The sequence below is a fragment of the Peromyscus eremicus genome, chromosome 17 (genome assembly GCF_949786415.1).
Source record: "Peromyscus eremicus chromosome 17, PerEre_H2_v1, whole genome shotgun sequence".
NCBI lineage: Eukaryota > Metazoa > Chordata > Mammalia > Rodentia > Cricetidae > Peromyscus > Peromyscus eremicus.
The window spans coordinates 8,027,537-8,052,732 of NC_081433.1; the positions used below are offsets into that span (position 1 = coordinate 8,027,537).

Sequence of the window (25,196 nt, forward strand, 5' to 3'; positions counted from 1 at the left end):
GTGGGTTTGGAGCCCTTAGAGCTGGGGTTATAGGTGATCGCGAGCCACCTGATGTGAGTGCTGGGTACTGCAAGAGCAGCGCCAAGGCTTCACTGCTAAGTCCTCTCCGTCCTTTGTTAGACGTCCTAGGTGGCCATAATTCTTAGGACACAGTACACTGTTCGCCTCTTCTCAGTCTTTTTCCTCTAGCCTTTGGGTTGATGAGCAGCTAGGGAAATGAAAAAGGAGAGAGCATGTGTGTTTGTTCAAGACGTGTATTATTTACTGCTGTGAGGAGATGGAAACATGACGGGGCACAAAGGGGACATGGGAAACCCATGCAAAGCTCCAGTCCTCGTGGGACTTGGAACAAGAGGAAGGACGGGGTCAGAATCTCAGGAGACATAGTGTGGGAGTTCAGGAAACAGCACCTTTAAGAGGATTGTGTTCTTCCTTTCCAGTGAGGGACGCCATGGGTCCTAGTCCAGAGCTGAGCCTGGGGAATGCTGGATTGCTTGGGGATATTGATGTGCTCATCACACTCACGCTTGATAGGGAAGAAGAGTCAGGAGAAGGAAGGCCACAGGAGACTGAGCAGAAGCAAAAGGGCCACCCACATCTCTGAACTCCATTTCATGGAGGGTGGGATATGAGTCCTGTCTCGCCATAGGTGCTGTGAGATTTAAATAGGTTAAAAAGTTCCTTATAGAAGGCTGGGCACAGTGGTGCACACTTTAATCTGAAAGTTCAAGAGTCAGAGGCAAGTGAATCTCTGTAAGTACAAAGCCATCCTGGTCTACATAGCGAGTTTTAGGCCAGCCAGGGCTACACACTGAGGCTCGTCTCAAAAAAACGGAAAGAAGATGACTTGATGCCAAGTCTGACTGCCTGAGTTCAATACCCCAGACTCCTGAGGGTTTCCTCTAGCATCCACACATGCTGTGGTATGTGCACAGTACACAATTTAAAACATTGGTACTAGGTACTGAACTCCAGTAGTCTTCCTTATAAACTCTAAAATGAAGACTTAAGAAAAGTCTAAAGTTAGGCCGGGCGGTGGTGGCGCACGCCTTTAATCCCAGCACTTGGGAGGCAGAGCCAGGCGGATCTCTGTGAGTTCGAGGCCAGCCTGGACTACCAAGTGAGTTCCAGGAAAGGCACAAAGCTACACAGGGAAACCCTGTCTCGAAAAACCAAGAAAAAAAAAAAAAGAGAGAGAAAAGAAAAGTCTAAAGTTAATCATTCTTGTAATAAAACAGATTCTCTGTGATCTTCTAAAAAGAAAAAGTAAGTTATGAATAAGAAAAAGCCAGGAGGCTGTGTGTGTTGGAACACGCCTGTAATCCCAGCACTTGGGAGACCGAGGAAGGTCTGTGAGCTCTGTGAGCTCAGGGCAGACTTGGCCTACATAAGGAGTTCCAGGACAGACCGTGTCTGGGGGGAGGCAGGAGCCAAGAAGATCATGTCTGTACCTGTGACTAGTGGTCAGGCCACATTTTCCACTGTTCTGTTCTGTGTGGTGCTCATGTGCCCAGACCTCATAGCAGGCTGTTTTCATGAGCAGAAACTTGCCCAGTAGTTGTGAGGGTGCGGGTGGTCAGGGTGAGGAGTGGAGCTGTGGGAGTGTATCTCAGACCTAGAGTAGAAGATAAGACAAAAAGTAGGCGGCCAGCCAATCTCTAGAACCCTCACTTGCAAGTCCCTCCTGTGTTACAGGGGCGGAGCAAGGCTGAGAACACACTTTAAGGCAGAGTAAGTGCAGGAAGATTGTGTCAGTAGTGGGGGAGAGAGGTCAGAGTCTAAATTGTGAGGGGGATGGTATTGTAGGCTTAGTGGTGCCACAGCATAGAGCAGCCATCCTGCCTAAGAGACCAACATGATGTGAACATGGAGACCAGAGTGCTTGAGTAGGCATGAGCAGTAGGACTGTAGACTGCACTGCCAGATGTGCCCTGCCGGCTTCTAGACTGTTTCACTGGGCTTGCTCTGCAGGGCTCCAGTCTCTGCTCTAGAGTTTTATGTCTACAGTTCAGAAAGCAAGTGACACCAAGGGCCAAACCGTGAAGGGCGGAGGTAAAAATCAGAAACCAGGATGTAGGACACATGTACCTACACCAACCAGGCAGGCTCCTCGGGTGCTCACTGCCAATGTTTCTGGACCTACCTGTGGACTTGTCTGTGTTATTCAGCAAGTTGTGTTTAGAAATGCTACAAGCAGCCAGGTATGGTGCTACATGCCTGTAATCTCAGCACTGGGTAGCAGAGGTAGAAAAACTGTGTTTTCAAGACCAGCTTGGGCTATCTATTGAGATTCTGTCTCAGGAAAGAAAAAAAGAAAAAAAGAAAAACAACTGAAATGAATCGTCAGCAAAAATCAGAGTTAACAGTTGCCATGATGTAGTCATTAGCCCTCTGTCCACTTGGCTGTAGGCTGCCTGTTGGGACTTGAACCTTTGGGGGCTAGCCAGTCCTCTGCTGACACTTTCTGTTTTTCTTTATAGGAAACCCTTGATTGCCTGTGTGGAGAAACAGCTATTAGGAGAACATTTGACAGCAATTCTGCAGAAAGGTAGATTTCCTTCATGAGTGAATTTAAACTGAACTCACATGATAGACAACTGAGACCCTCCTGTAACTCCAGCTTCGGGGGACCCAACACTTTTTCGGGCTTCTAAAGGCACCAAACTCATATGAACACACACAAGCATGTAAATATTTTACAAGAAAAAAAGTCAATCGAATAACAGAAATTTTCATAAATTGTCTCAGTGCATACTTTGATAAGCCAAATTGTGGCCAGGAAATGGTGAACTGTGCTTGTAAAAGCTCGTTGTAGATTTTAATAGTGGCTGTGGAGATGTCTGCGTTGATCACGTGCTTGCCATGCAGGCATGAGGACCTGAGTGTGGATTCCAGGATCCACATTAAGAAGCCAGTAGGGGGCTGGAGAGATGGCTTAGAGGTTAAGAGCACTGACTGCTCTTCCAGAGGTCCTGAGTTCAATTCCCAGCACCCACATGGTGGCTCACAACCATCTGTAATGAGATCTGCTGCCCTCTTCTGGCCTGCAGTCATACATGCTGTATATGTAATAAATAAATCTTTAAAAAAAAAAAAAAAAAAGAAGCCAGTAGGAACAGCACTGGGGTGGCAGAGTCAGGAGGATGTCTAGGATTACTGCCAGCCAGTCTAGCTGAATTGGTGAGTTCCAGGTTCAGTGAGAGACTCTGCCTAAACAAATAAAAAGCAAAACAAAATGGAGGATGATTGAAGAAGATACCAACATCAATCTCTGCCCCCCAGACGGACAGACACCTGCAGATATGTGTACGAACGCACACGTACATACAACAACATACACAGTTATATTAGAAACATTCCAAAAAAGTAAGGGCCCTTCAACTTTTTTAAAGATATTTAGGACTCCTGGGAGATATTTTACAAAAGTGAAAGCTTATTTGTGTGTTTAGCTCAGAAGTAGCTTAGCACAGAGGGTGCCTCCACATGCCTGACCCTGTGTGTGCAGGCAGGCTCTGCCGAGTGCAGAGACTCAAGTGCCTTGAGAGCCCACAACCTCCGGGTCTACAGGGAGCACCTCTGGTGCCCTCTTGTGGCCTCTGCAGGCACTACCCAAACATGGTGCATGTACTTAGACACAGGCAAAATGCTCATATAATATGAAATAATAAAATTATAAAACCTAAATAACTGAATAAAATTTCTAAAATTCCATATTGAATACATAAAATATCTGACAGTACTTATTTGTCTTACAGTTTATTTTGTGAATCAAATTAACCAATTAAAACCTTAAAATTGGGCCTGGAGAGATGGCTCAGAAGTTAAGAGCTGTTCTTCCAGAGGTCCTGAGTCCAATTCCCAGCAACCACATGGTGGCTCACAATCATCAAGAATGAGATCTGGTGCCCTCTTCTGGCTTGCAGGTGTACACGCAGGCAGAACATTGTATACATAATAAATAAATAAATGTAAAAAAAAAATTGAATCAATTTCAGTTTATATTTATTTTATGCATGAGTGTTTAGCTTGCATGTATGTATATGCACCACATGTATGCAACGCCCACAGTGGGCAGAAGAGGGTGGAGGTCAGAAGAGAACATCAGATCTCTTAGAACTGGAGTTAGAGATAGATGGTTGTGAGCCACGATGTAGACTGCAAACAGAACCTGGGTCCTCTGCAGGAACAGCAAATACTTTTTTACCTGCTGAGCCGTCTCTCCAGCCCCTGAACTAATCTTTTAATAAATGTGTTTCTGACTAACAGACAAAACCTTAAATAATTTGCATTGTGAATTTCTCGTGGCAAATACTTGTCTAAATATTTTTTGACTCATTACTTTTGTTAAATAAGGGCTTTAGTGAAATGAGAAAGTAAATAATACATTCCAAATGCACTCAGAAAAGTGAGATCCACCTATATGAGCCACCTCAGGCAGACAACCAGACAGGCATACCTCTAGCAGGTATGTGCTCCAGGTCTGCAAGCCATGTACTGACTGGTGTGGACTATGCTGTTCTCACTCAGGAACGCTGCCTTCCTAGTGTGACCTGCTCTTGTTGTGCATACTCCTAGGGCTGGACCACCTGCTGGACGAGAACAGGGTGCCTGACCTCACGCAGATGTACCAGCTGTTCAGCCGGGTGAAAGGGGGGCAGCACGCTCTGCTGCAGCACTGGAGTGAATACATCAAGGTACACACCGGTCCTCACACACGCTCCTGCAGAGGGAGGACGGGTGTGAGGGCTCTGTTCACCATCTTCCGATGCCCTGAGGAATGTGTCCAAGATGACCCGGCAGTGACGGCCACCTCCCTGGGGGACAGCTGCAGCGGTGACAACAGCTTTGCCTCCATTCATGCAGAGACTTGCTTCTGCTGCTGCTGCTGCAGTCTCTGCTGTGTCTGCTTGCAGGCGTGATCCTGCTCACTGTGAACCGACACACACTGTACAGCAGTGTGCTCTGCCTCCTGCTGCTGTGTTTCTAAGCCTAATTTAAGACTTCCGGTCCCAGTTCCCACCTCTGTGCTCCAGGCACTGTGTCCCTCACCTGCCAGTACAGCACCACTCAGCATCTTCCAGGAGTGTTGCCTGGGACTGAGGCAGAACCTCTCTGAATGCCAGGCCCCCCTGCCCAGGGTACTAGAGGTATCCACCGTCGAGCGGGCAAACAAGGCCTGCCGTCATGGTGTGAGGCAGCAAAGGCTGCTCTGCCTTCCCAGGCCTGTCGCAGCTGACTTGGTTGTCTCCTTCCTGCAGACCTTCGGGACAACCATCGTCATCAATCCCGAGAAGGATAAAGACATGGTCCAAGACCTGCTGGACTTCAAGGACAAAGTAGACCACGTGGTGGAGGTGTGCTTCCAGAGGAATGAGCGCTTCATCAACCTGATGAAGGAGTCCTTTGAGACGTTCATCAACAAGAGACCAAACAAGCCTGCAGAGCTCATTGGTAGCAAACCAGTTCTAGATGCTTTCCTCTCTACATTTAAAGATAGTTTATACTATACGTGTGTGTTCCTACGCAAGGGGGAGTCAGGATTTTCAGGAACCCTTGCACCATGGGGGTGGTAGGGACTGAACTCAGCTTGGCCACAGGCACCTTCACCCACCGAGCCATCGTATTGCCTTTTAGGTGCTTTGTAAATACAAGAGTGCCAGTGTGGGCACATGCCTTTAACCTGAGCATTTTCCAGGTGGTGAGCAGGTGAATCTCTGTGATTTCAAGGTTAGCCTGGTCTACATAGTAAGTTTCAGACCATGACTACATGATGAAAACTTGTCTCAAAAAAAAAAAAAAAAATGAAGACTGGACGTGGGTGTGCACACCTCTTTGATCCTAACACGTAGGAGGCAGAGGCAGGTGGATCTCTGTGAGTTTGAGGCCAGCCTGGTCTATATAGAAAGTTTCAGGGCAGCCAGGGCTACATGAAACCCTATCTCAAAAAAAAAAAAAAACGACGAGACGGTTGTCAGGACTGCTCTGTGCGGTTGTTTCTTGTTATTTCTTGAATAATATTTAAAACTCACTACTCCCCCCGTTAGTAAAAGTATCACTGACTTGATAAGAGAAGAGCAGGAAGGAGACAGAGGAGATAGGAGTGTGGTAGCAGTAATCAGCAGTGTGGTGTAAGCACAAGTGTGCATAGCTCACGGTAAAACAGGAAAACACATGTGGGCTGCAGAGATGATCCAGTGGGTAAAGTGTTTGCCACACAGCCTGAAGACCTGAGTTGAGATCCCAGCACCCATGTAAACCCAGGCATGGTGGTGTCTAACTCCAGTGCTAGGGAGTAAAGACAGACAGACAGACGTCAGGAGCTCACTAGCCAGCCAGCCTACCCAAACCATTATGAGTCAGGGGCAGTCTCAAAAAGTGAAATAAAAACCACATTGTGACACATGCCTTTCATTCCAGCACTCAGGAGGCAGAGGCAGGTGGATCTCTGAGTTCAAGGCCAGCCTGGTCTACAGAGCAAGTTCCAGGACAGCCAGTGCTACACAGAGAAACCCTGTCTCAAAAAAAAAAAAAAAAAGTAGAGGAGTAGAGGAATGGTTGAGAAAAATGATTCCAAGATCCACCTGGCCTCTGTACACTCACACAAGCAAGTACACAAACATACAAGCATATGCATGCATACACCACATACAATATACATACGTGTATATAAACATACATAATTTTTTGTTTCTTTTTGAGACAGGGCTTCTCTGTGTAGCCCTGGCTGTCCTGGAATTCAATCTAAGCCAGGCTGGCCTCGAACTCAGAGATCCGTCTGCCTCTGCCTCCTGAGTACTAGGGTTAAAGGCATGTGCCACCACTCCTAGCCATTCTCCATAATTAAAAAACAAAAAAAGAATAAGAGCCAGCGAAACCCATTGTGGTTTAACCAGACTTCTGGGCTTCCATGGAGTTCTAACAGCCCCAGGGAAGCATGGGCTTCTGGGAGTCCTGGCTCTGTCATGGTGTACATCTGTCGTCTTATCCATCACAAACACCACCACCAAGGTTGACTTTGTCTCCTCAGAAGCAAGAAGCCCCAGGTAGAACGTCCTTACTCCTGAATGCACACCTTGCCTTTGATGCCTGAGATCCCAAGGAGAATCCTCTGAGAAAATCAGCTGAGTTTCTTACCACAGGTTTTAAAAGGGTGCATTCTGGTGCCTGTGGCAGTGTGTCCTAAACCCATGTTTGACATCTAGGGTTAAGAAAGAAAAAGCCGCCGGGCGGTGGTGGTGCACGCTTTAATCCCAGCGCTCAGGAGGCAGAGGCAGGCGGATCTCTCGAGGCCAGCCTGGGCTACAGAGTGAGATCCAGGACAGGCTCCAAAGCTACACAGAGAAACTCTGTCTCAAAAACCAAAAAAAGTAAAAGCCTGCCTCTTTAAAAATTCAATGGGGTGCTGGAGAGATGGCTCGGTGGTTAAGAGCACTGCTGCTCTTCCAGAGGACCCAGGTTCAATTCCCAGCACCCACATGGCACAGCCATCTGTAACTAGTTCTGAGGGACCCGAGGCCCTCTTCTGCCCTCCAGGGCCACCAAACACATATATGGTGCACAGGCATACATACACAAAACACCACACACAGAAAATATAAATAAATTAAATAAATAAAAAATCAGTCTGGGACTGGAGAGATGGACTGGTGGTTGGGAGCACCTGTTCTTCCAGAGTTCAAATGCCCTCTTCTGTCTCCTGATGATACTGGCAGAGACATAACACCCACACACATGAATAAAATAAAGCTTTTTTTTTTTTTTTTTTAAGCTGAGGATCGAACCCAGGGTATAAATCTTTAAAATAAAATAAAAAACAAATTCAGTCTGAGATTGATTTAAAGAATTACTTTTTTAATCTGTGGCTTTGTTAAAGTTCTGGGAAGATAACATTCTCATTATTACCTTGAGACCACCTGTTTTAAAAAGTCCGCTGCTGGTCCTGCAATGGTGGTGTTTTGGGAAGGTTCCAGAGTGCCCAGTGTTGAAAAGAGCTGTTTGGAGTTCGTTTGTTTTTCCTCCTTGCTGTGTTGGTGTGAGATGGCACCCAGAGCCTTGTGGACACCAGCAAATCTCTACTGCTTTGACCCCACAGCCAATTCTGATGGGAACTCTTGCTCTTCTAGCCAAACATGTGGATTCAAAGTTACGAGCCGGCAACAAAGAAGCCACAGATGAGGAGCTGGAGAGGATCCTGGACAAGATCATGATACTGTTTCGTTTCATCCATGGTGAGACTGGCCAGATGAGCGTGCTGGCCTGCACTCTGACCCGGAAGTAGTACCCAGGGGCTTTGTGGCCATGGAGTGCAACACGTAGAGCATCTATCTCAAGTCTTGGTTTTCCTCTGTTTGCACAGGTAAAGATGTCTTTGAAGCATTTTATAAAAAAGATTTAGCCAAGAGGCTGCTCGTGGGCAAGAGCGCGTCGGTGGATGCGGAGAAGTCCATGCTGTCGAAGCTCAAGCACGGTGAGCTCGGGGGCCAGCTCGCGGGCGGGCGGCACGCACGGTTCTTTCTCACCCACTCCTTCCCATGTCGCAGAATGTGGCGCTGCCTTCACCAGCAAGCTGGAGGGCATGTTCAAGGACATGGAGCTTTCCAAGGACATCATGGTTCACTTCAAGCAAGTGAGTTGTTTAAGTAAAACTGGCTCAAGGGGGTCTAACAGTTTGTCATATTTGTAGCATAAACCAAGAAAAAAGAAAACCATTCCAGAGACATTGGAACGCAGTGGAGTACGTCGGAAAGACTGAAGTGGGTCCACATGTGGAACTGTGTCTTAAAGATTGGACACTTAATCCCAGCGCTTGGGAGGCAGAGGAGGCGGGTGGATCTCTGAGTTTGAAGCAAGCCTGGTTTCTACATAGTTAAGTTCCAGGACATCCAGAGCTACATAGAGAGACTTTGTCTCAAAAAAAAGGAAAAAAAAGATACATAATTGTACAAACACATCATTTCTTCTTCAATGCATTAAGTATTTGTCTATTGACTTTGTCTTGGATATCTTTGTTTTTTAGCATATGCAGAACCAAAGTGCACCAGGCCCCATTGACCTCACAGTGAACATACTCACCATGGGCTACTGGCCCACATACACGCCCATGGAAGTGCACCTCCCTCCCGAGGTGAGTGATCGATTGCTGGGCAAGCCCACTTAGGCCAGACCTGTTACCAAGTGGCCCACTCCATGTTCTGTGGCCCCTGGAAAGTGCTGCTTGAAAATGACCTCTTCGGCCACAGTCAGAGGCACCTTCCCTATAGACCATGTCTTCCTCTTCTCTATCACAAGGACACTTGTGAAATGACAGCTTACCTGGCTGATGTTTGCTCTCTACCATAGGTGATGCCAGAGTCTTGGTCGTGGTGGTGTTTAGGGCCTTAAGTATTGACTTGACTTGAAGTATTGGGGAACCTGAAGTGGGCTCAGTGAGGCTAAAATCCAACATGGCCTCACCATCAGTGATGCCCAGAGAAGGAGGAGCAGGATAGACCTGGTCAAAGGGTGAGGGCCTTTCCAGAGGACAGGGACTCGGGCACTGCGGAAGCTGGGGCAGCGAGGATAAGGCTGGGATGTGAGGACCAGGTCCCCACTCCCTCCTGAAGCTTTCTCAGGTCTCAGACGGGTTTTTTGTTTCCTTGTTTGGATCCCACTGATCTCCGTAGCCTTCTGTCTGACTCCATCTCTGTCCTAAGGTCCTCACTCACACCACATCAACAGACAGAGGCCCTGCAGCTCGCGTGTCGGCTTTCCCTTGGCTGTACACGGTGTCCCGTGCTTCCACCTTCCTCCTCCCTGAGCCTGCCTGGACCAGCTCCTGGTCAGTTCCTCCCACCCCGCAGTGCTGCCTGCCCCACTTGCCATAGGTTTGACCACTGGGGGTCATGTTTATACCTCAGCAAAATCTCTTCCAGCAAACCTCCGTGTCGCCTCTGTCCTGGGAGCTGTACTTGGTCCACCTCTGGGAATCATTCTTCCTCTCTCTGGCAGGCCTCTCAGAACACTGCCAGTGTTTTCACTTGTTCTGAGGTGTGCACGGTGGTGCCTAGAGCGCCGTGGTTAGCACTGGCTGTGTAGACGGCGTCTCTTTCCTGTTCAGTGGGCTGTGTGGTACCTTTGCCTCACTGCCTCAGTGCAGGCCTCCCCATATTGCCCCCATGCACTTCCGGTCAGAAATGCTCCCTGGGAGGAGTCCCTCACCCGAGCTTTGCCCGCTGTCTCAAGTCCTTGATAGCTGCTGTGATTAATCTGAGTTGTCAGCACGGTTGGATTGAGGACTAGCCTGGCTTAGTGAAGCATGCCTCTCCTCTCGTGTGTCTGTGAGGACATTTCTAGAGAGGATTACGTCAAGAGACTCTGACCTGTTTGCATGGGTTGACGGACTCAGATGTGAAGGGCCATAAGAAGCTGTGGAGCTGCGCAGAGTGGGTATGATTCTGCTCCCTTGGCATCACTTCTGCTTCCTGGCCACATCTCTGCCACGCCCTTCCTCCAGGTCCTTTCCACTTTGTCATGGGCCTAAAAAGGATGGTACCACCAAAGTGTGGACTGAAACTGACCCCAAATGAACTCTTCCTCTCTCGTTCTTCTTCTCAGGTATTTGTCACAACAGTGAACACTGACTCCCAGTGTTATGGTACCCCAGGAGCCCAGGTGCACAGGCAGAGCCACATCTCGGGCTCTGGATCAGTGTTCTGCAAATGCTGTGGAGGTGTCTTGTGATGCCAGGCTCCTTTGCCGCTGTTAGTGTCTGACCTCTAGAAACAGGAACTGCGGGCTGTTCAGGACTGTGGGAACTGTTTTCATCGGCCGTCTTACTGGGATGAGTGGGGCTGATTGTCCAGTCTCATCTGTTTAGAAGCTGCCAGTCTGCTCTAATTGAAGTCTCTAGTCTCATTTTATACCTCAGTGTTTAGGTCTGTCACTGAACTCGTGGGTTCTTATTTACTTATTTTGACGCCCACATCATCCCAAATCTTTGAGCTGGCTCCTTGGGCCTTTTCTTCATAGCCTCATTGTCTTTGAGTACATTTTTGTGTTCTAGAAAAAGATGTTGGAGGCTTACCTAATACTGTAGTTTTTCAGCTGTGGCAGAACACATCTTCACATAGAGTTTTCTGTCTTAAAGTGACACATTAAACAGATGGAAGCCCTGCTCCCTTGGGTGACCACCTCTCCCTGTCTCTTCCCTTGGGCTGCAGCCAGTGTCTGCTCTCTATGAATTGCTCGCCCTGGGTGTCCCATGCTTTGGGGCTCACATGTGATGTGCACACTGACATTGGCTTTAGCTCCCTGTGCCACGTTGCATGTTGGTGCTTTATTCCTCTTTGACTCTGTGTACAGACAGCTTGCTCAGCCATTCACTGGATGATGGGTGTGGAGGTTCTTCTGTGAGCATCTGCTCACTGGTGGACAGAGAGCTGTCATGAATGATGTGTCTGTGGAGATGGGTGTGGAGGTTCTTCTGTGAACATCTGCTCACTGGTGGACAGAGAGCTGTCATGAATGATGTGTCTGTGGAGATGGGTGTGGAGGTTCTTCTGTGAGCATCTGCTCACTGGTGGACAGAGAGCTGTCATGAATGATGTGTCTGTGGAGATGGGTGTGGAGGTTCTTCTGTGAACATCTGCTCACTGGTGGACAGAGAGCTGGAACAGCCTTCCAGGCCTGAGTCGTTCTACTTTCCATTGAGCTGACCAGTGAGGAGCACTTGCTCCTCCTCCACGTTCTTTACTCTCCTTTCTGCCATCCCCGCAGTAGGTGAGAGGTGCTGCCTCACCTGGGTGACACAAGGCAGGCATCTTTTCACGTGTCTGTTGGCCATTTATGAATCTTCGGAGAACTGTCTATTCAAGTCCTTTTTTTGAGTTGTCTTTTGTTATTTTAAGTGCTCTTCACATTTTGGATGCTTGACTCTTACCAGATTTGTGATCTGCAAATATTTCTCTGTGAGCTATCTTTTTACTTTCTTGAAAGTATCTTAGTCTGTTTTTTGTTGTTGCAACAGACTTTCTGAAACTGGGTCATTTAACTCTAAAGACTGGGAAGGCCAAGGTCCAAAGCTTCCTGTGATAAGGCATCAGGTAGAGAAGGGGCCCAAGAGAGGTAGCCAGCTGCTCGTGACTACTAACCCACGCACTTCCTCGGTGCCTGGGAAGTCATTCAGCATGTGCTCTGTGTACACTTGTGAGTGTGACCATGTGTCCATGTGACACTTCTGTCACTGTGACAGTACTAGAGAGAAGCCACTTAGAGGAGTGAAGGGTCCTTTGCTCATGGTTTCAGAGATCACAGCCCAGGGTCAGCTGGATCTACTGCTTTGAGACAAGAGCATCACAGCAGCAGAAGCATTCAGGGTCAAGGAAAAGAGGCCAGGGACGGGACATACTTTCAAAGGCATATCCCCAGTGACCTACTTCCTCCAAACAGGCCTCACCTCTGAGTTTCCAGAACTTTCCAGTGCTGTTAAATTATTAATTCACTGATGAAATGAAAGTCTTCATGGCTCAATTGCTCTCCAAAGTCTATCATCTGGCAGCCAAGCTTAGAGCACACATGAGTCCCCAAGGGCCATTTGGATACAAACGATGACAGTGTGTGACACCAGCCCTAGCCAGAGGGAGAGGAAAGTCACTGGGCTACAGGCACCATTTGAGTCCGGGTGGCCACATGTGCCCCTGGAGGTGACTAGAAGGAGTGGGTGAAGCCGAGTGTCAAGCACCGAAACGAACAAAAGCCAGCTGTCCCAGGAAGCTCGGGTCTCAGGCCTGTGGCCTGTGGTGTCACCACAGGTGGTGGACTACAGAAAATTAGTGTCAGACTCTACGCTGCCTTCTCAGTTCAGCTGTGCAGGCCTGGGAGAGCTTGGGAGGGCGTGCTCAGTCTCTGTGTCTCTATCAGTTCAGCTGTGCAGGCCTGGGGGCGCTTGGGAGGGCGTGCTCAGTCTCTGTGTCTCTATCAGTTCAGCTGTGCAGGCCTGGGGGCGCTTGGGAGGGCGTGCTCAGTCTCTGTGTCTCTTGGCTTGGCAGATGGTCAGACTTCAGGAAGTATTCAAGACTTTCTACCTGGGCAAGCACAGTGGCCGGAAGCTCCAGTGGCAGACAACCCTGGGACATGCTGTGTTGAAGGCGGAGTTTAAGGAGGTCAGTTCCTTGTCCAGTGCTCCTGTGTCTTCCTTTCAGCCAGGATGTTAAGAGAGTTTTCAGGTTGTTACTGAACTTCCATATCAATGAAAGGCAAGGGTTTTTTTTGTTGTTTTTTTTTTTTTTTCAGTATGATGCAGCACTAGCTTTTCATGGTCAATAGAAAATTATTTACCAGGGTTGGGGGATGCTCTTGCTGCACAACCATGAGGCCTGAGTCAGATCCCCAGCACCCATGTAAAAAGCCAGGTGTGGGTGTTAGCAAGATGCCACAGCTGGTAAAGTCACCTGACACCAAGCCGCAACCAGAGTTCATTCCCAGGACCCCACGGTAGAAGGAGAGAGACAGTTCCCACGGCTGCCCCTGACCTCCATGAGTGCGCCATGACAGGCACACCCTCACATACAAAAACAAACAGTATTACTTAAAACATCTGTAATAGGCATAGCTGTGCTCGCCTATAACCTAAGCAGTAGGGGTGCAGAGATGGGGGCATCACAGGGACTTGGTGGCCATCAGCCTCCCTGAAAAATAGTGAGATCCGAGTTCAGTGAGAGACCCTACCTCAAGAGCAAAGGCTGGAAAGCAACAGAGTAGGACACTCCGCGTCCTCCTCTGGCCTCTGCATGCACACCAGCACACGGGTCCACACAGTTACACACCACATATGCGCTCTTTAAAAGAGCAGTGGGGTGAAAAGACAACTAGAAAAGAAGATGTGCTCCAGTTCTCTGCTAAACACAGTGAGGTGTGGCTGTACACCAAGATGCTGATGGATACCAGAGGGGACAGCAAGTGCAGCTACCAGAGGGAATTGAGTATGTAGTGTCGTGGAGAGTGGCAGTGGCATGTAGAAGTTTGACCATACAGATCAAAACCCCAGGCCACCTACTTTTTACTGCCTTAGTGCCAGTTCTGAGAAGCATCCTGTTTTGGTGTGCCTATGTGTGTGCAAACTTGTATGCACAAGTGTGTTCATGAGCCCAGGAAGCCCAAAAGCAGGTCAAATCCTCTGAAACTAACTGCCGACAGCTGTGAGCCGCCTGGTGCAAGTTCTGGTCCCAGACAAGAGCAGCAAGCTCCATTGCTGAGCCTTCTCCAACTACTCTTCCTTCCTTCCTTCCTTTCTTCCTCCCTCCTTCCTTCCCTCCCTCCCTCCCTTCTTCCCTCCTTCCCTCCTTCCCTCCTTCCTTTCTTCCTTCCTGTTAGCTGTTTATCTTCCTTCTGTTGGAAAGGGCCAAGCCAATGGAACAAGAACCCAAGAGGGGAGTCTTTCAAGATTCACTCTCTTCTCAAGTCACTTCAGTTAGAGCTGGGAGTCCTTCCTAAGACATTTCACAGATCAGGGGATAAGAATATTCACTGCTGTTACCAGCAGTCATATAAGAAGGGAGCAGACATAGGCTGCATGAGTATATGAAAGAGTGTGTCACCAGGCAGTACATGGGAGAAAGCCTTCATGTTCACATCTAACTTTAATACATGATCATGTGTGATGACGTGTGTCGAGGAGAAGACTGTAGTTCCTGTTTTGTAAAGCCATTGGAATACACTGTATGGGTGTCACATGCACTCTTCTGCAAGGCATTAGCAAAGTCCAGTTCTGCCACTTGTGTCTTCCGTTGCTTTCTGGCTGTAGTTAGGGGCTGACCTCTGCAGACAGCGTAGAGCCCTGAAGCTTTCTGCTCATGGGAGTCAGGGCTGGGGTCCAGCAGGTGACACCCAGCACTGCTGCTCCCCAAATCCCCTTCCTATCCTTTTGTCTTCTCCATACAGAAGTGCTGGATGTCATGGTACTGGCTGGCACGTGTGCCCTGGGACATTCTAGATAAGGAAAAGAGACCGTGGAACATCCTAGGGCAGAATCTGCCCTCCTCCCTTTTTGAACAAGGTGTTGAGGAGCATTCTGCAGGCCTTTCTCTCCCATGCTGTCCCCCAACCTTCCTGTGCTCCTCCTAAGCCTCTGGGATCCCATTGCTACCCAGAGCCTCGGGAAGCCATGTGTGATGGTGCATGGTCATGAGCCCAGCATTCAAGAGGCAGAGGCAGGAGGATAGAAAGTTGAAGGCCACCCTGGGGTGATTATATAGCAAGACATTGTCTTAAAAACAGTAACAGCAACTAACAAATAGTCCTGATGTCTGAGAAGTGATGTTAAATGCAAGGAGCAGTGGACACACCACACTGCTGGCTCACAGGCGTGTGCTGCCATGTCCAGTGCAAGACAGGAGTTTTTAAGTGGAATACCCATAGTCATTTCATTTCTCTATCGTAATTCCTTCTCACGTGGTGGCTGTCAGTAAGTCCTGAGTCCCCAAAAACAGTGCACACAAAGCAGGCTGCTGTGACTCGCAGTGTGTCTAAGCGCAGCCCCTGTGATGACTTCCTTCTCTTCAAGGGGAAGAAGGAGTTCCAGGTGTCCCTCTTCCAGACGCTGGTGCTGCTCATGTTCAACGAGGGGGACGGGTTCAGCTTTGAAGAAATAAAAATGGCCACTGGCATAGGTAGGAGGAGTCCTCGTGACTGTTTGGGTTTGGTTTGTTTATTTTGGAAATAGGGTCTCACTATGTCACCTTGGCTGTCCTGGAACTCACAGAATTCCGCCTACTCGTGCCTCCCAAGTGCCGTGCCTGGCTCTCAATACTACCGTGTTAATTAAAGAGAGGAGTAGAGCTGGCGGTGTAGCTCAGTGCAGAGTGCTTTCCTGGCAGGCACAGGACGAGTTCCTACAGCAGCACTCGAGGGGACAAGTGAAGAGAAGGCCTAGCCTCTGCTGTCGCCCAGGGTCTGTCAGTGTCCAGTCTGTGTGTTATGTGACCAGCGCCTCCTTTGCCTCCTTAGAGGACAGTGAGTTGAGAAGAACTCTGCAGTCGCTGGCCTGTGGGAAAGCGCGAGTTCTGATTAAAAGTCCCAAGGGGAAGGAGGTGGAAGACGGGGATAAGTTCATTTTCAATGGAGACTTCAAACACAAGTTGTTCCGAATAAAGATCAATCAAATCCAGATGAAGGAAACCGTAAGTGCCGGCCGGCTCTCTTTCTCCGTGTGTGCTCTCACTGTGAGTCCTTAGCTTTTCTAGTAATGTTGACGATTAGAGGTCAGAGCATGTGTCTGAATCCAGTGCAAATGGAGGGTTTGGAGTAGTGTCCCTTCACGGATCTTTCATTAGTTTTATGTCACCGGTAGACATAAAAGTCAAGAAATCTGCCTAACCGCCGTGCCCATATATGAACTCACACCTTCCCATGTCGAATGCCAGCACAGAAGAAGCCCAGGGGTTTCCAGAGCTAGTGCCTGCTCTGCTTTGCCTGGCGCAGTCAGACTGTTCCAGGCGGGGCCTTGGAAGAAGGAGGGTCTCCTACAGAACTACAGACCACAGCAGCACTTCAGCAGGGAGGGAGCAGGCACTCGGTTTCCCACGTGGACGCAAGCTGAAGACCATAGCTGTCAGCCCTTCTGACCTGAAGCTAACACACACACACACACACACACACACACACACACACACACACACACACAGAGTGGGGTCTAATGGCCTCCTCATTCCTAGATACTTAGTCTAAGTAGGTATGTGAGGAGAATTTTTATAAAGTATGGGGGCGGGGCATGCAAAACAACCCCTCTCCCACAGACAGTAATTGTGTCATTCATCCTGAGGCTTTGAATTTGCTGGACAGAAAATATACTCAAATACTCAATAATGCAATCTAAGGAGGCTAGAGAGATGTCTCGGTGGTTAAGAACAATGGTTGCACTTTCAGAGGAACTGAGTTCCCAGTATCCACATGGGGCTCACAACCATCCTGTGCTGCTAGGAAGCCTTGGATATAAGCATTTGTACAGAAAAATACAACTCTAACATTACTTTTCCAAGTGTTATTTGTAGAGTTGTACACTTGTGAGAAGTTGGGCTTTCATAGAACAACTTCAAATGTAACAAACTCATCCAAGCCCGCCTTAGTCTACATGAAAACAAAGTTTGTCAGGACAAAACCACACTGAAGCGTCTTTACACTCCTCATTCTTTCTTGTCTTTGTCCAGGTCGAAGAGCAGGTTAGCACCACAGAGCGAGTGTTCCAGGACAGACAGTACCAGATCGACGCTGCCATAGTCAGAATAATGAAAATGAGGAAGACTCTTGGTCATAACCTTCTAGTTTCTGAATTGTACAATCAGCTGAAGTTTCCAGTGAAGGTAAGTGCTGTCGGCACAGTGGGATGCTAGGTTTGTGCTCAGTCACAGACGCGTTGGCATCTCAGTGTCCTAGCATTTGACTGACAACATGGGCCCTGTGTGAGCAGAGATCAGCACACGCGATAGCAAGGGCTCTGTGCAGATCCTTGATGTCACCACCCTGGAAACCAGAGACTCCACTCCTCCAAGCATATTCATATTGCATACTGTGCTTTCAGAAGGGAGCAGAGGGCCATGAGATACCAGGACGGAGGGTCTACCCTCACCATGGCACGTAAGCCATTCCCTGGGCCCTTGTGGCAGTGGTATTGGTAACTCCCCGGGCCCTTGTGGCAGTGGTATTGGTAACTCCCCGGGCCCTTGTGGCAGTGGTATTGGTAACTCCCCGGGCCCTTGTGGCAGTGGTATTGGTAACTCCCCGGGCCCTTGTGGCAGTGGTATTGGTAACTCCCCGGGCCCTTGTGGTAGTGGTGTTGGTAGCTGCTGGATTCAACATTCACACATTCACAAGCTACATAGCATTTCCTACTTTGGAGATGTAAGTTGGCCTTAGACTTGTCCCTCTTTCTTGTTCTGTAACTGAGCTCTGAGGTTCTGCTAATGCAGATGACCCTAAAGTGCACTGTCACCTCAGAAGGAATTGAACTCTGAGGACCTCTGACCTTTAGCAACTGGAAGTCCCCTGGTTGCATGACACCTGAGTTGGTCTTTTTATCAGGGAGTCACACTGAGACAGACTGATTAGTCAGTGCCTGCCCCACCCCCATGGTGATGGGTGCACAGCCCATGCACTGCTGCTCTTTCCTACCTCAGCCAGGGCGTCGGTATGTCTCTTTGCGAAGGAAGAAACCTGGTAACTAAGTAGAAAGCACAGTGTACAGCTGGCAAAGCTCTAGCCCCCACGCTTTCATAGCTAATTGTATGTTAAGCCACAACTTGTAAAATGCATGGCCTGCTACTGAATAGAAGGCTTTGCTGTTTGGAAAACGACGCTCCTCTTAGCAGAAGGCTAAGTGCTGAGTGAGTGCTCCCCTTAGCAGAAGGCTAAGTGCTGAGTGAGTGCTCCCCTTAGCAGAAGGCTAAGTGCTGAGTGAGTGCTCCCCTTAGCAGAAGGCTAAGTGCTGAGTGAGTGCTCCCCTTAGCAGAAGGCTAAGTGCTGAGTGAGTGCTCCCCTTAGCAGAAGGCTAAGTGCTGAGTGAGTGCTCCCCTTAGCAGAAGGCTAAGTGCTGAGTGAGTGCTCCCCTTAGCAGAAGGCTAAGTGCTGAGTGAGTGCTCCCAAGGGCTGAATGATTTGCTTCCTACCATATTGGTGAAATTATTAAGGCCACTCCACGTAGTTAAAGGGAGGTTTATTAGTGGCGTAACTTACAAATGAAGGGATAGGTAGGTCGCAGGGTCTGGGGAAGATGTAGCGCAGTCCAGCGGTGTTCTCTGGAGAACTCTACTCGGTCTCTCTAGTGTCCAGGGTCCAGGAACTAAGAGAGAGCGGCCATCCGGATCTCAGCTCTTCAGGGCCCTCTCTTGGCCCCACCTTGTAGGCGTGATAGTTACCGAAGCCTCAATGGGGGTTGGAACTTCCAAATCAAAGCTGGAATGGCTACCCACCACACTACTACAGCAGAAGTAGAGGCAGGTGCCTTTTGGGCAGAGACATTCTAAGGCTGTGGACTTAGCCCTGGTTTTAGTCATCCACAGAAACTGAATTATTTGACTGGCATGGTGGTGCACATCTTTAATCCCAGCACTCAGAGGTAGAGGCAGGCAGATCTCTGTGAGTTTGAGTCTGTCCTGGTCTATAGAGTGAGTTCCAGGACAGCCAGTGCTGCATAGATAGACCCTGTCTCACAAAACCAAACAACAAAGGCAAGGCCGGGTATTTGCCTGGTCACCTGCTTTATATCCACATGGCAAGTTAAAGCGGTGAGAACAAGGCTCTGCGGTGGAGTTTGTGTGGTGACAATAACAGGTACACTTTTGCAGTAACTTAGAACACTCCATCCATGGTTATCCTCTGTAGAGGTAGCATATCTGGTGAGTATGGAATGATAGGGTTGAGCACATAGGAGAAGTGCTTCACAGAGGATGAAGATGCCTAGAAATGGTGCAGACCTATAATCCTTACCTTGGGGAGGCTGAGACAGGAGGATTGCTGCAAGTTTAAAACCAGCCTGGGCTACATAATGAGTTCACAAGGTCAGCCTAGGAAATAGAGTAAAACCTTGTCTCAGACTCTCAGTAGGACCAACAAGATGGCTCAGTGGGTGAAGGCATTTGTCACAAAGCCTAACAACCTGAGTTTGGTCACTGAAACCCATGTGTTGGAAGGAGAGAGCTAAGTCCCACAGGTTGTCCTCTGGCCTCCACACAGGCATCCTGTCATATGCCCACACTCTTACACACAAAAGAAATGAGTGTAAAAAAATTTTTAATAACAGCAAGCTGGACAGTGGTGGCACGTGTCTTTAATCCCAGCACTCAGGAGGCACTCTGAGTTTGAGGCCAGCCTGGTCTACAGAGCCAGTTCCAGGACAGCCAGGACTACACAGAGAAACCCCATCTCAAAAAAACAAATAACAACAACAACAACAATAGTAATAATAGCAAAATAAGAATGCCCCACTAGAACATGATCAGATTTTCCTTCCAAACATGTGAGAGCATGCTACATGTAGGATTTTTCCTACTTATATGCTCATGTAAGGAGATAAGGAAGCCAGTTGCAGTCATTCCTGTTTAAACATCTGTTCAGAATATGATGGTAACATGATCATTTTGTAATTATCAGTGATCTCGGTGTAAATATGTCTGTTGTAGAGCTGCATGTTTTTGTTATGCAGGATGTTAGGTTTATGTTTCTGAGTTCAGTGCCCTACCATAAAAAGTTTGATTTTTCTTTTCTAGCCTGGAGATTTGAAAAAGAGGATTGAATCACTTATAGACAGAGACTATATGGAGCGAGACAAAGACAGTCCCAATCAGTACCACTATGTGGCGTGATGCGTCAGCAGACTGCCGTCTCCTGATGAGACAAAACACTAGAATGCACCTGCAGAGAGTGCACACGGCTGCTGTGCTGTTCCCAGGGCCTGCAGCTGCAACTGTGGACACTTGGATTCAAAGCGGAGGACATGGTTCTCGGATCATCCTTCCCAGGGCGCAAGGACTTTGAGATGTCACTCTTCTTCCCTCTCCATTCTTCCCTCCTTCTGTTACGTCACTTTCTGACTTTAGATTGGACATGCCCATATTAGTTGAGAAGTTCCCTCACAAGCTCTTGTTCCTCTGGCAGACAGCCATGGGTGTGGTTTGTTGTGTGTGTGATTGTGGGACACAGTGGAAATACCCTAGATGCTGCATTCTTCCCCATATGAACACTCAGAGGGAGCCCTGGGTTGGTGGGCACTGGAAGAAACAGTGTCCAAACCACCAGTCAGCTTTGCACCCTAAGCACCAGCCTCTGTTCTGTGTTTTCAGAAAGTTCAGAATTTGGGCTTCTGTAAATCCGGTTTCTAAGTGAGGTCCCTAATGTGCCAAGAGGACACCGTGTCTGTCACTCGAGATACAGAGCCCGTCCAGCAGGCTGCTTGTCGTTTGTGTTTAGGGCTTGAGGGTTCCATGTCTGTTTCCATGCTGGCTGAGTGTAGAGGTCCTGGCTTTGGCACTGGGGTGGCCGCCGCTGTTGGACTGCTGAGATTGCAGTTTGTGTGATGACCGTAATAAAGCTGGGCCTGGTTTTATAGTCTTTGCATAGGGACCGTCCTGGATCTCTGCCCTGGCACTGTACGGAATTTAGTGATTTTTGTCAAACGGCTAAGGATTTGTTGGTGCCTGGTGAATTACTGTGTGTTCACACGTGAGGTTGAGCAGTGAGAACAAGGCTCCATGGTGGTGTTGGCATGGTGATGATGACAGACATTTTTGCAACATTTAAAAGTACTTTATATTTTACAAAGTAGCATGTTTCATTTTGATTAAAAGCTACCAAAGGAATTTTGATCATGTATAAGTGTTTAAAGCAATATTTTCTGGAATATACCAAGTTTATATAACTCGATTTTATGCTAAATTATTAAAGGATTCTCCCTTTTTGAAACATGCATGTTTAAAAATCTGACATCTTTTGGGTTCCCATATTAAAATCCTTACTCTTTAAGTATCATTTCTATATTTGTAAATTTTCATTTATGAGTTCTATGATATGTGGTCTCTGAAAGACCAAATAGATTTCTATTTCTACTTCTTATATTTTAAGTTCATTGTGTCTACAGATTGTTAATATTGTAATTTAATGTAGACTTACTTTGAATAAAACTAGTTTAATTGGCCTTTAAGTTACTTTAATAAAATTTTCAATATACAGACTACACATTCCTTCTGACTGTTCAGCAGTCTTAACAGCTGGCAAATCAAAGACAAGGAAAACACCTGTCACTGTCACATGACTGTCCCTTCCTGTCTCTTCCACTAAGGCACTAGTACAGCAGGCCATCAGCCAACTCATTGCTGCCTCATCTCTCACTTAGCAGCATTGTCCAGTGTCTTACCAGAGTTCATGTGGAAAAACAACAGAGAACAGTGGAAAATAAAGGACAGAAAGCTGTAAGGCTAGAAATTGCATTTCAGAACATTGTTTGCCTAGAAAACCGAAGAGAAACAAATGGAAAGTTGTGACACAAAATTAGTAGTCTGTTGGTAGCCTTCCTACTGACTATTATAAAATACTGTGTTCCAGCGGCATCATGGAGAAGATCAAATTCCTATCTGAGCAGTTCTTATGAGGATTCCCTGAATCTGTGAATGATGTAACCCTCTTCTATCTTTCGCAGCATTCAAAGATGGGACTCCTCAGCCATGCCTAGGGCTGTGGGCCTGCCCTCTCAGCTACTCAGGAGACTGAGGCAGAAGGATCCCAAGTTCAAGGCCTGCTTGGGCCATAGAGTGGGTCAGTAAAACTCTGTCTTAAAGCTAAGCGGGTGGGGAGAAGACTGAGGGTGTAGCTCACTGGCAGAGCACTTGTCCATCAAGCTTTGTTAGCAAGCCCCTGGTCATGTCTGGCCCTCAAAAAAAAAAAAATGTGATGTGAATTGTCACTTTAAAATACAGATAGGAGGCCGGGCGGTGGTGGCGCACGCCTTTAATCCCAGCACTCGGGAGGCAGAGGCAGGTGGATCTCTGTGTGTTCGAGGCCAGCCTGGACTACCAAGTGAGTTCCAGGAGAGGCGCAAAGCTACACAGAGAAACCCTGTCTCGAAAAACCAAAAAAAAAAAAAAAATACAGATAGGGTGGCAGCAAGGTGACTCAGTGGGTAAGGACATTTGCCGTCGGCTCCGATGATCTAACTTCAATCCCACAAATACACATGATGGAGGAAGATACCCAACTCCACTAGGCTGCCCTCTGACCTCCACAAGCACAAAACCAATGTAAAAAATATAAGAATTTTTTTTTTGAATAATGTATAGGTAGGTGTTTTGCTTGTGAGATGGCTATTGGTTGTCAACTTAAAAACTCAAGCAGCTAGGCACACCTGGAAGGGATTTTTACTTAACTGGATCATTTGAGGTAGGAAGACTCATCTTCAGTCCAGATCATTTGAGGTGGGAAGACCCATCCTAAATCTGGAACCTTCCGCTCTTTGCAAGCTTGCCCTCATTCTCACTAGCAAGTTCATCTGTCCTGCTGCTGGGGCATTCCTTCAATATTTCTTCAGGATTCTAACATACAGTGAAGACCAGCTGAGACCCCCAGCCTCTGACTGAATTACTGAATTCCTGAACTTTGTGTCAGGAAACAGCCATTGATGGACTAGCTAGACCAGAGCCTGTAGGCTACTCTAATGCATTCATATATATATAATCAGTTCTGCTCCTCTACAGTCTAGAGAGAACCCTGGCTAAGACAGGCTGCATGTATGTCTGTGCACCAAGTGTGTGCCCAGGGCCTGTAGAAGTCAGAAGTGGGTATTGGGTCCACTGGAACTGGAGTTATAGACAGTTGTGAGCTATCATGTGGGTGCTGAGAATAGAGCCCAGGTCTCCTGGAAGAGCAGCCAGTTTTCTTAACTAGAGCAATCCCTCCAACCAGCATGTATGCATCTGCATCCTGTGTATTCCGTGCCCACAGGGGCCAGAAGAGGGCATCAATCCTCTGGAGTTGGAGTTAAAGATAGTTATGAACCACCATGCAGACTGTGGATACCAGACCTTAGTCACTGAGCCACTCCAGCCCCCAAATACTTTTTTAAATTCCCAATGTTTTATTCTTCTTCTAAATTAGGTAAGATTCACTGTTTTAGAAAATTATTAATGTTGAATGGCCTTTTGTTGTTTGGGGTTTGTTTTGGATGTGAAAGAATGAAGTGGGGAAGGTTTTACGTAGCCTAGGCTAGCTTCAAATTTCTCTTGTAGCTGAGGATTACTTTGAACTCTATTGATTCCCCAGGGTCCAAGGGGGGCTTTGCTTTGTCTGGCATGGGGAAAAAAATCTACGTACACTATGTTCTTATGTCTGTTAACTTTATTCCTCTAAGACAAAATTACATCAATTCAGCTATAGCTCCACCAGACATTCAAGGCAGGAATAACTCAAGACATACCAACCTCTATATCCATCTACTTTATTTCTCTAGGATGAAATCCTGTCTCCATAACTGCAGTTCCGTCCAGTTCCCTAGCTCATAGTCCTACTAATGACTAAACTCCTATGCTTCCAGCCTCATCTTCGTCCTCTGTATCCTCTTTCTCCATCTCTGCTGCGCTCTACTCCTGGCACTCAGAAAACTCTACTGGAGATCTGCTTACCCTCTACGAAACCTCAGTCATCCTCTCTTCTCTCTCACCATGCCTTTCTTTCCCTGAGCATATAGTTCCCTGCCTCCTCAGGAAGGTTGTTTTACCTCTCACCTTGATATGTAAAAACCTCTTTTGTCCTCAGTCAATTGCTCTGAAGAACCACTAGGCCTCCTTAAGGCCAGGGATGGTCTGAGCTTCATTAGCACAGGAAACAAAGCTTTGAGTCTCCTGCCAGCTTGTCTCCTAAGCTCAGCAGGGGAGTTAGTAACTTAGTAGGTTCAGCAGGTCTGGGGAGCTGAACTGTTTACCAATTGGTCTGGACAAGCAAAGATTTCATAGCAGAAGACAGCTGGAATATTAAAGGCTGGGTAACACCAAATATTCATAATAAATGGCTTTGCCTTTTGACAGACCATTGGCCGGTCAAAGTTCAGCTTTAATACACGGCTGAATCTCTCTCTCTCTTTAGTTTTTTTGAGACAGGGTTTCTCTGTGGTATTTTGGTGCCTGTCCTGGAACTCGCTTTGTAGACCAGGCTGGCCTCGAATTCAGAGATTCGCCTGGCTCTACCTCCCGAGATGAATCTCTATGATATTTCTTGCGGCCCGCAAGAGAACTCCTGATCTAGAATATACTTGTAGATGCCACTACATCTTGGTTCTGGTTGTTTTGTTTCATTTTATGGTGCTGGGATGGAACCCAGGGCGTATACTCTACCACTGAACCCCATTCTAGGCCATAGTAGGATTCTTTCTTTTTTCTTTTTTTTGGGGGGTGTTGGGGGGTGTGGGGGTTGAAAAAGGTTTTCTCTGTGTAGCTTTGGAGCCTGTCCTGGAACTCGCTTTGTAGACCAGGCTAGCCTCAAACTCATAGAGATCCATCTGCCTCTGCCTCCCAAGTGCTGGGATTAAAGGCGTGCGCCGCCGCCGCCGCCGCCGCCGCCGCCGCCGCCGCCACCCAGCCATAGTAGGATTCTTACTTGTATGTTCTTTATACATATGCCTTATGTTTTTAACCTACACCAAAGATTTAAAAAATAAACCTGGAAGGGCCAGAGAGATGCTCAGTGGT

General features: G+C 47.7%; 1 protein-coding gene across 1 annotated transcript in view; it reads left to right on the forward strand.

Moving 5' to 3' along the window:
* Positions 1-21,658, forward strand: part of Cul4a (cullin 4A) — a 40,482-nt gene extending 18,824 nt beyond the window's left edge. Inside the window, exons 9-20 of the mRNA XM_059244933.1 lie at positions 2,481-2,548; positions 4,576-4,694; positions 5,259-5,451; positions 8,124-8,228; positions 8,357-8,467; positions 8,541-8,626; positions 9,017-9,124; positions 13,026-13,139; positions 15,539-15,644; positions 15,982-16,154; positions 17,181-17,333; positions 20,235-21,658. Coding sequence (XP_059100916.1) covers positions 2,481-2,548; positions 4,576-4,694; positions 5,259-5,451; positions 8,124-8,228; positions 8,357-8,467; positions 8,541-8,626; positions 9,017-9,124; positions 13,026-13,139; positions 15,539-15,644; positions 15,982-16,154; positions 17,181-17,333; positions 20,235-20,330 — 1,432 coding nt within the window. The 3' untranslated portion in view covers positions 20,331-21,658. The remainder of the gene's footprint in view (positions 1-2,480; positions 2,549-4,575; positions 4,695-5,258; positions 5,452-8,123; positions 8,229-8,356; positions 8,468-8,540; positions 8,627-9,016; positions 9,125-13,025; positions 13,140-15,538; positions 15,645-15,981; positions 16,155-17,180; positions 17,334-20,234) is intronic.
* Positions 21,659-25,196: the final 3,538 nt, after the last annotated feature.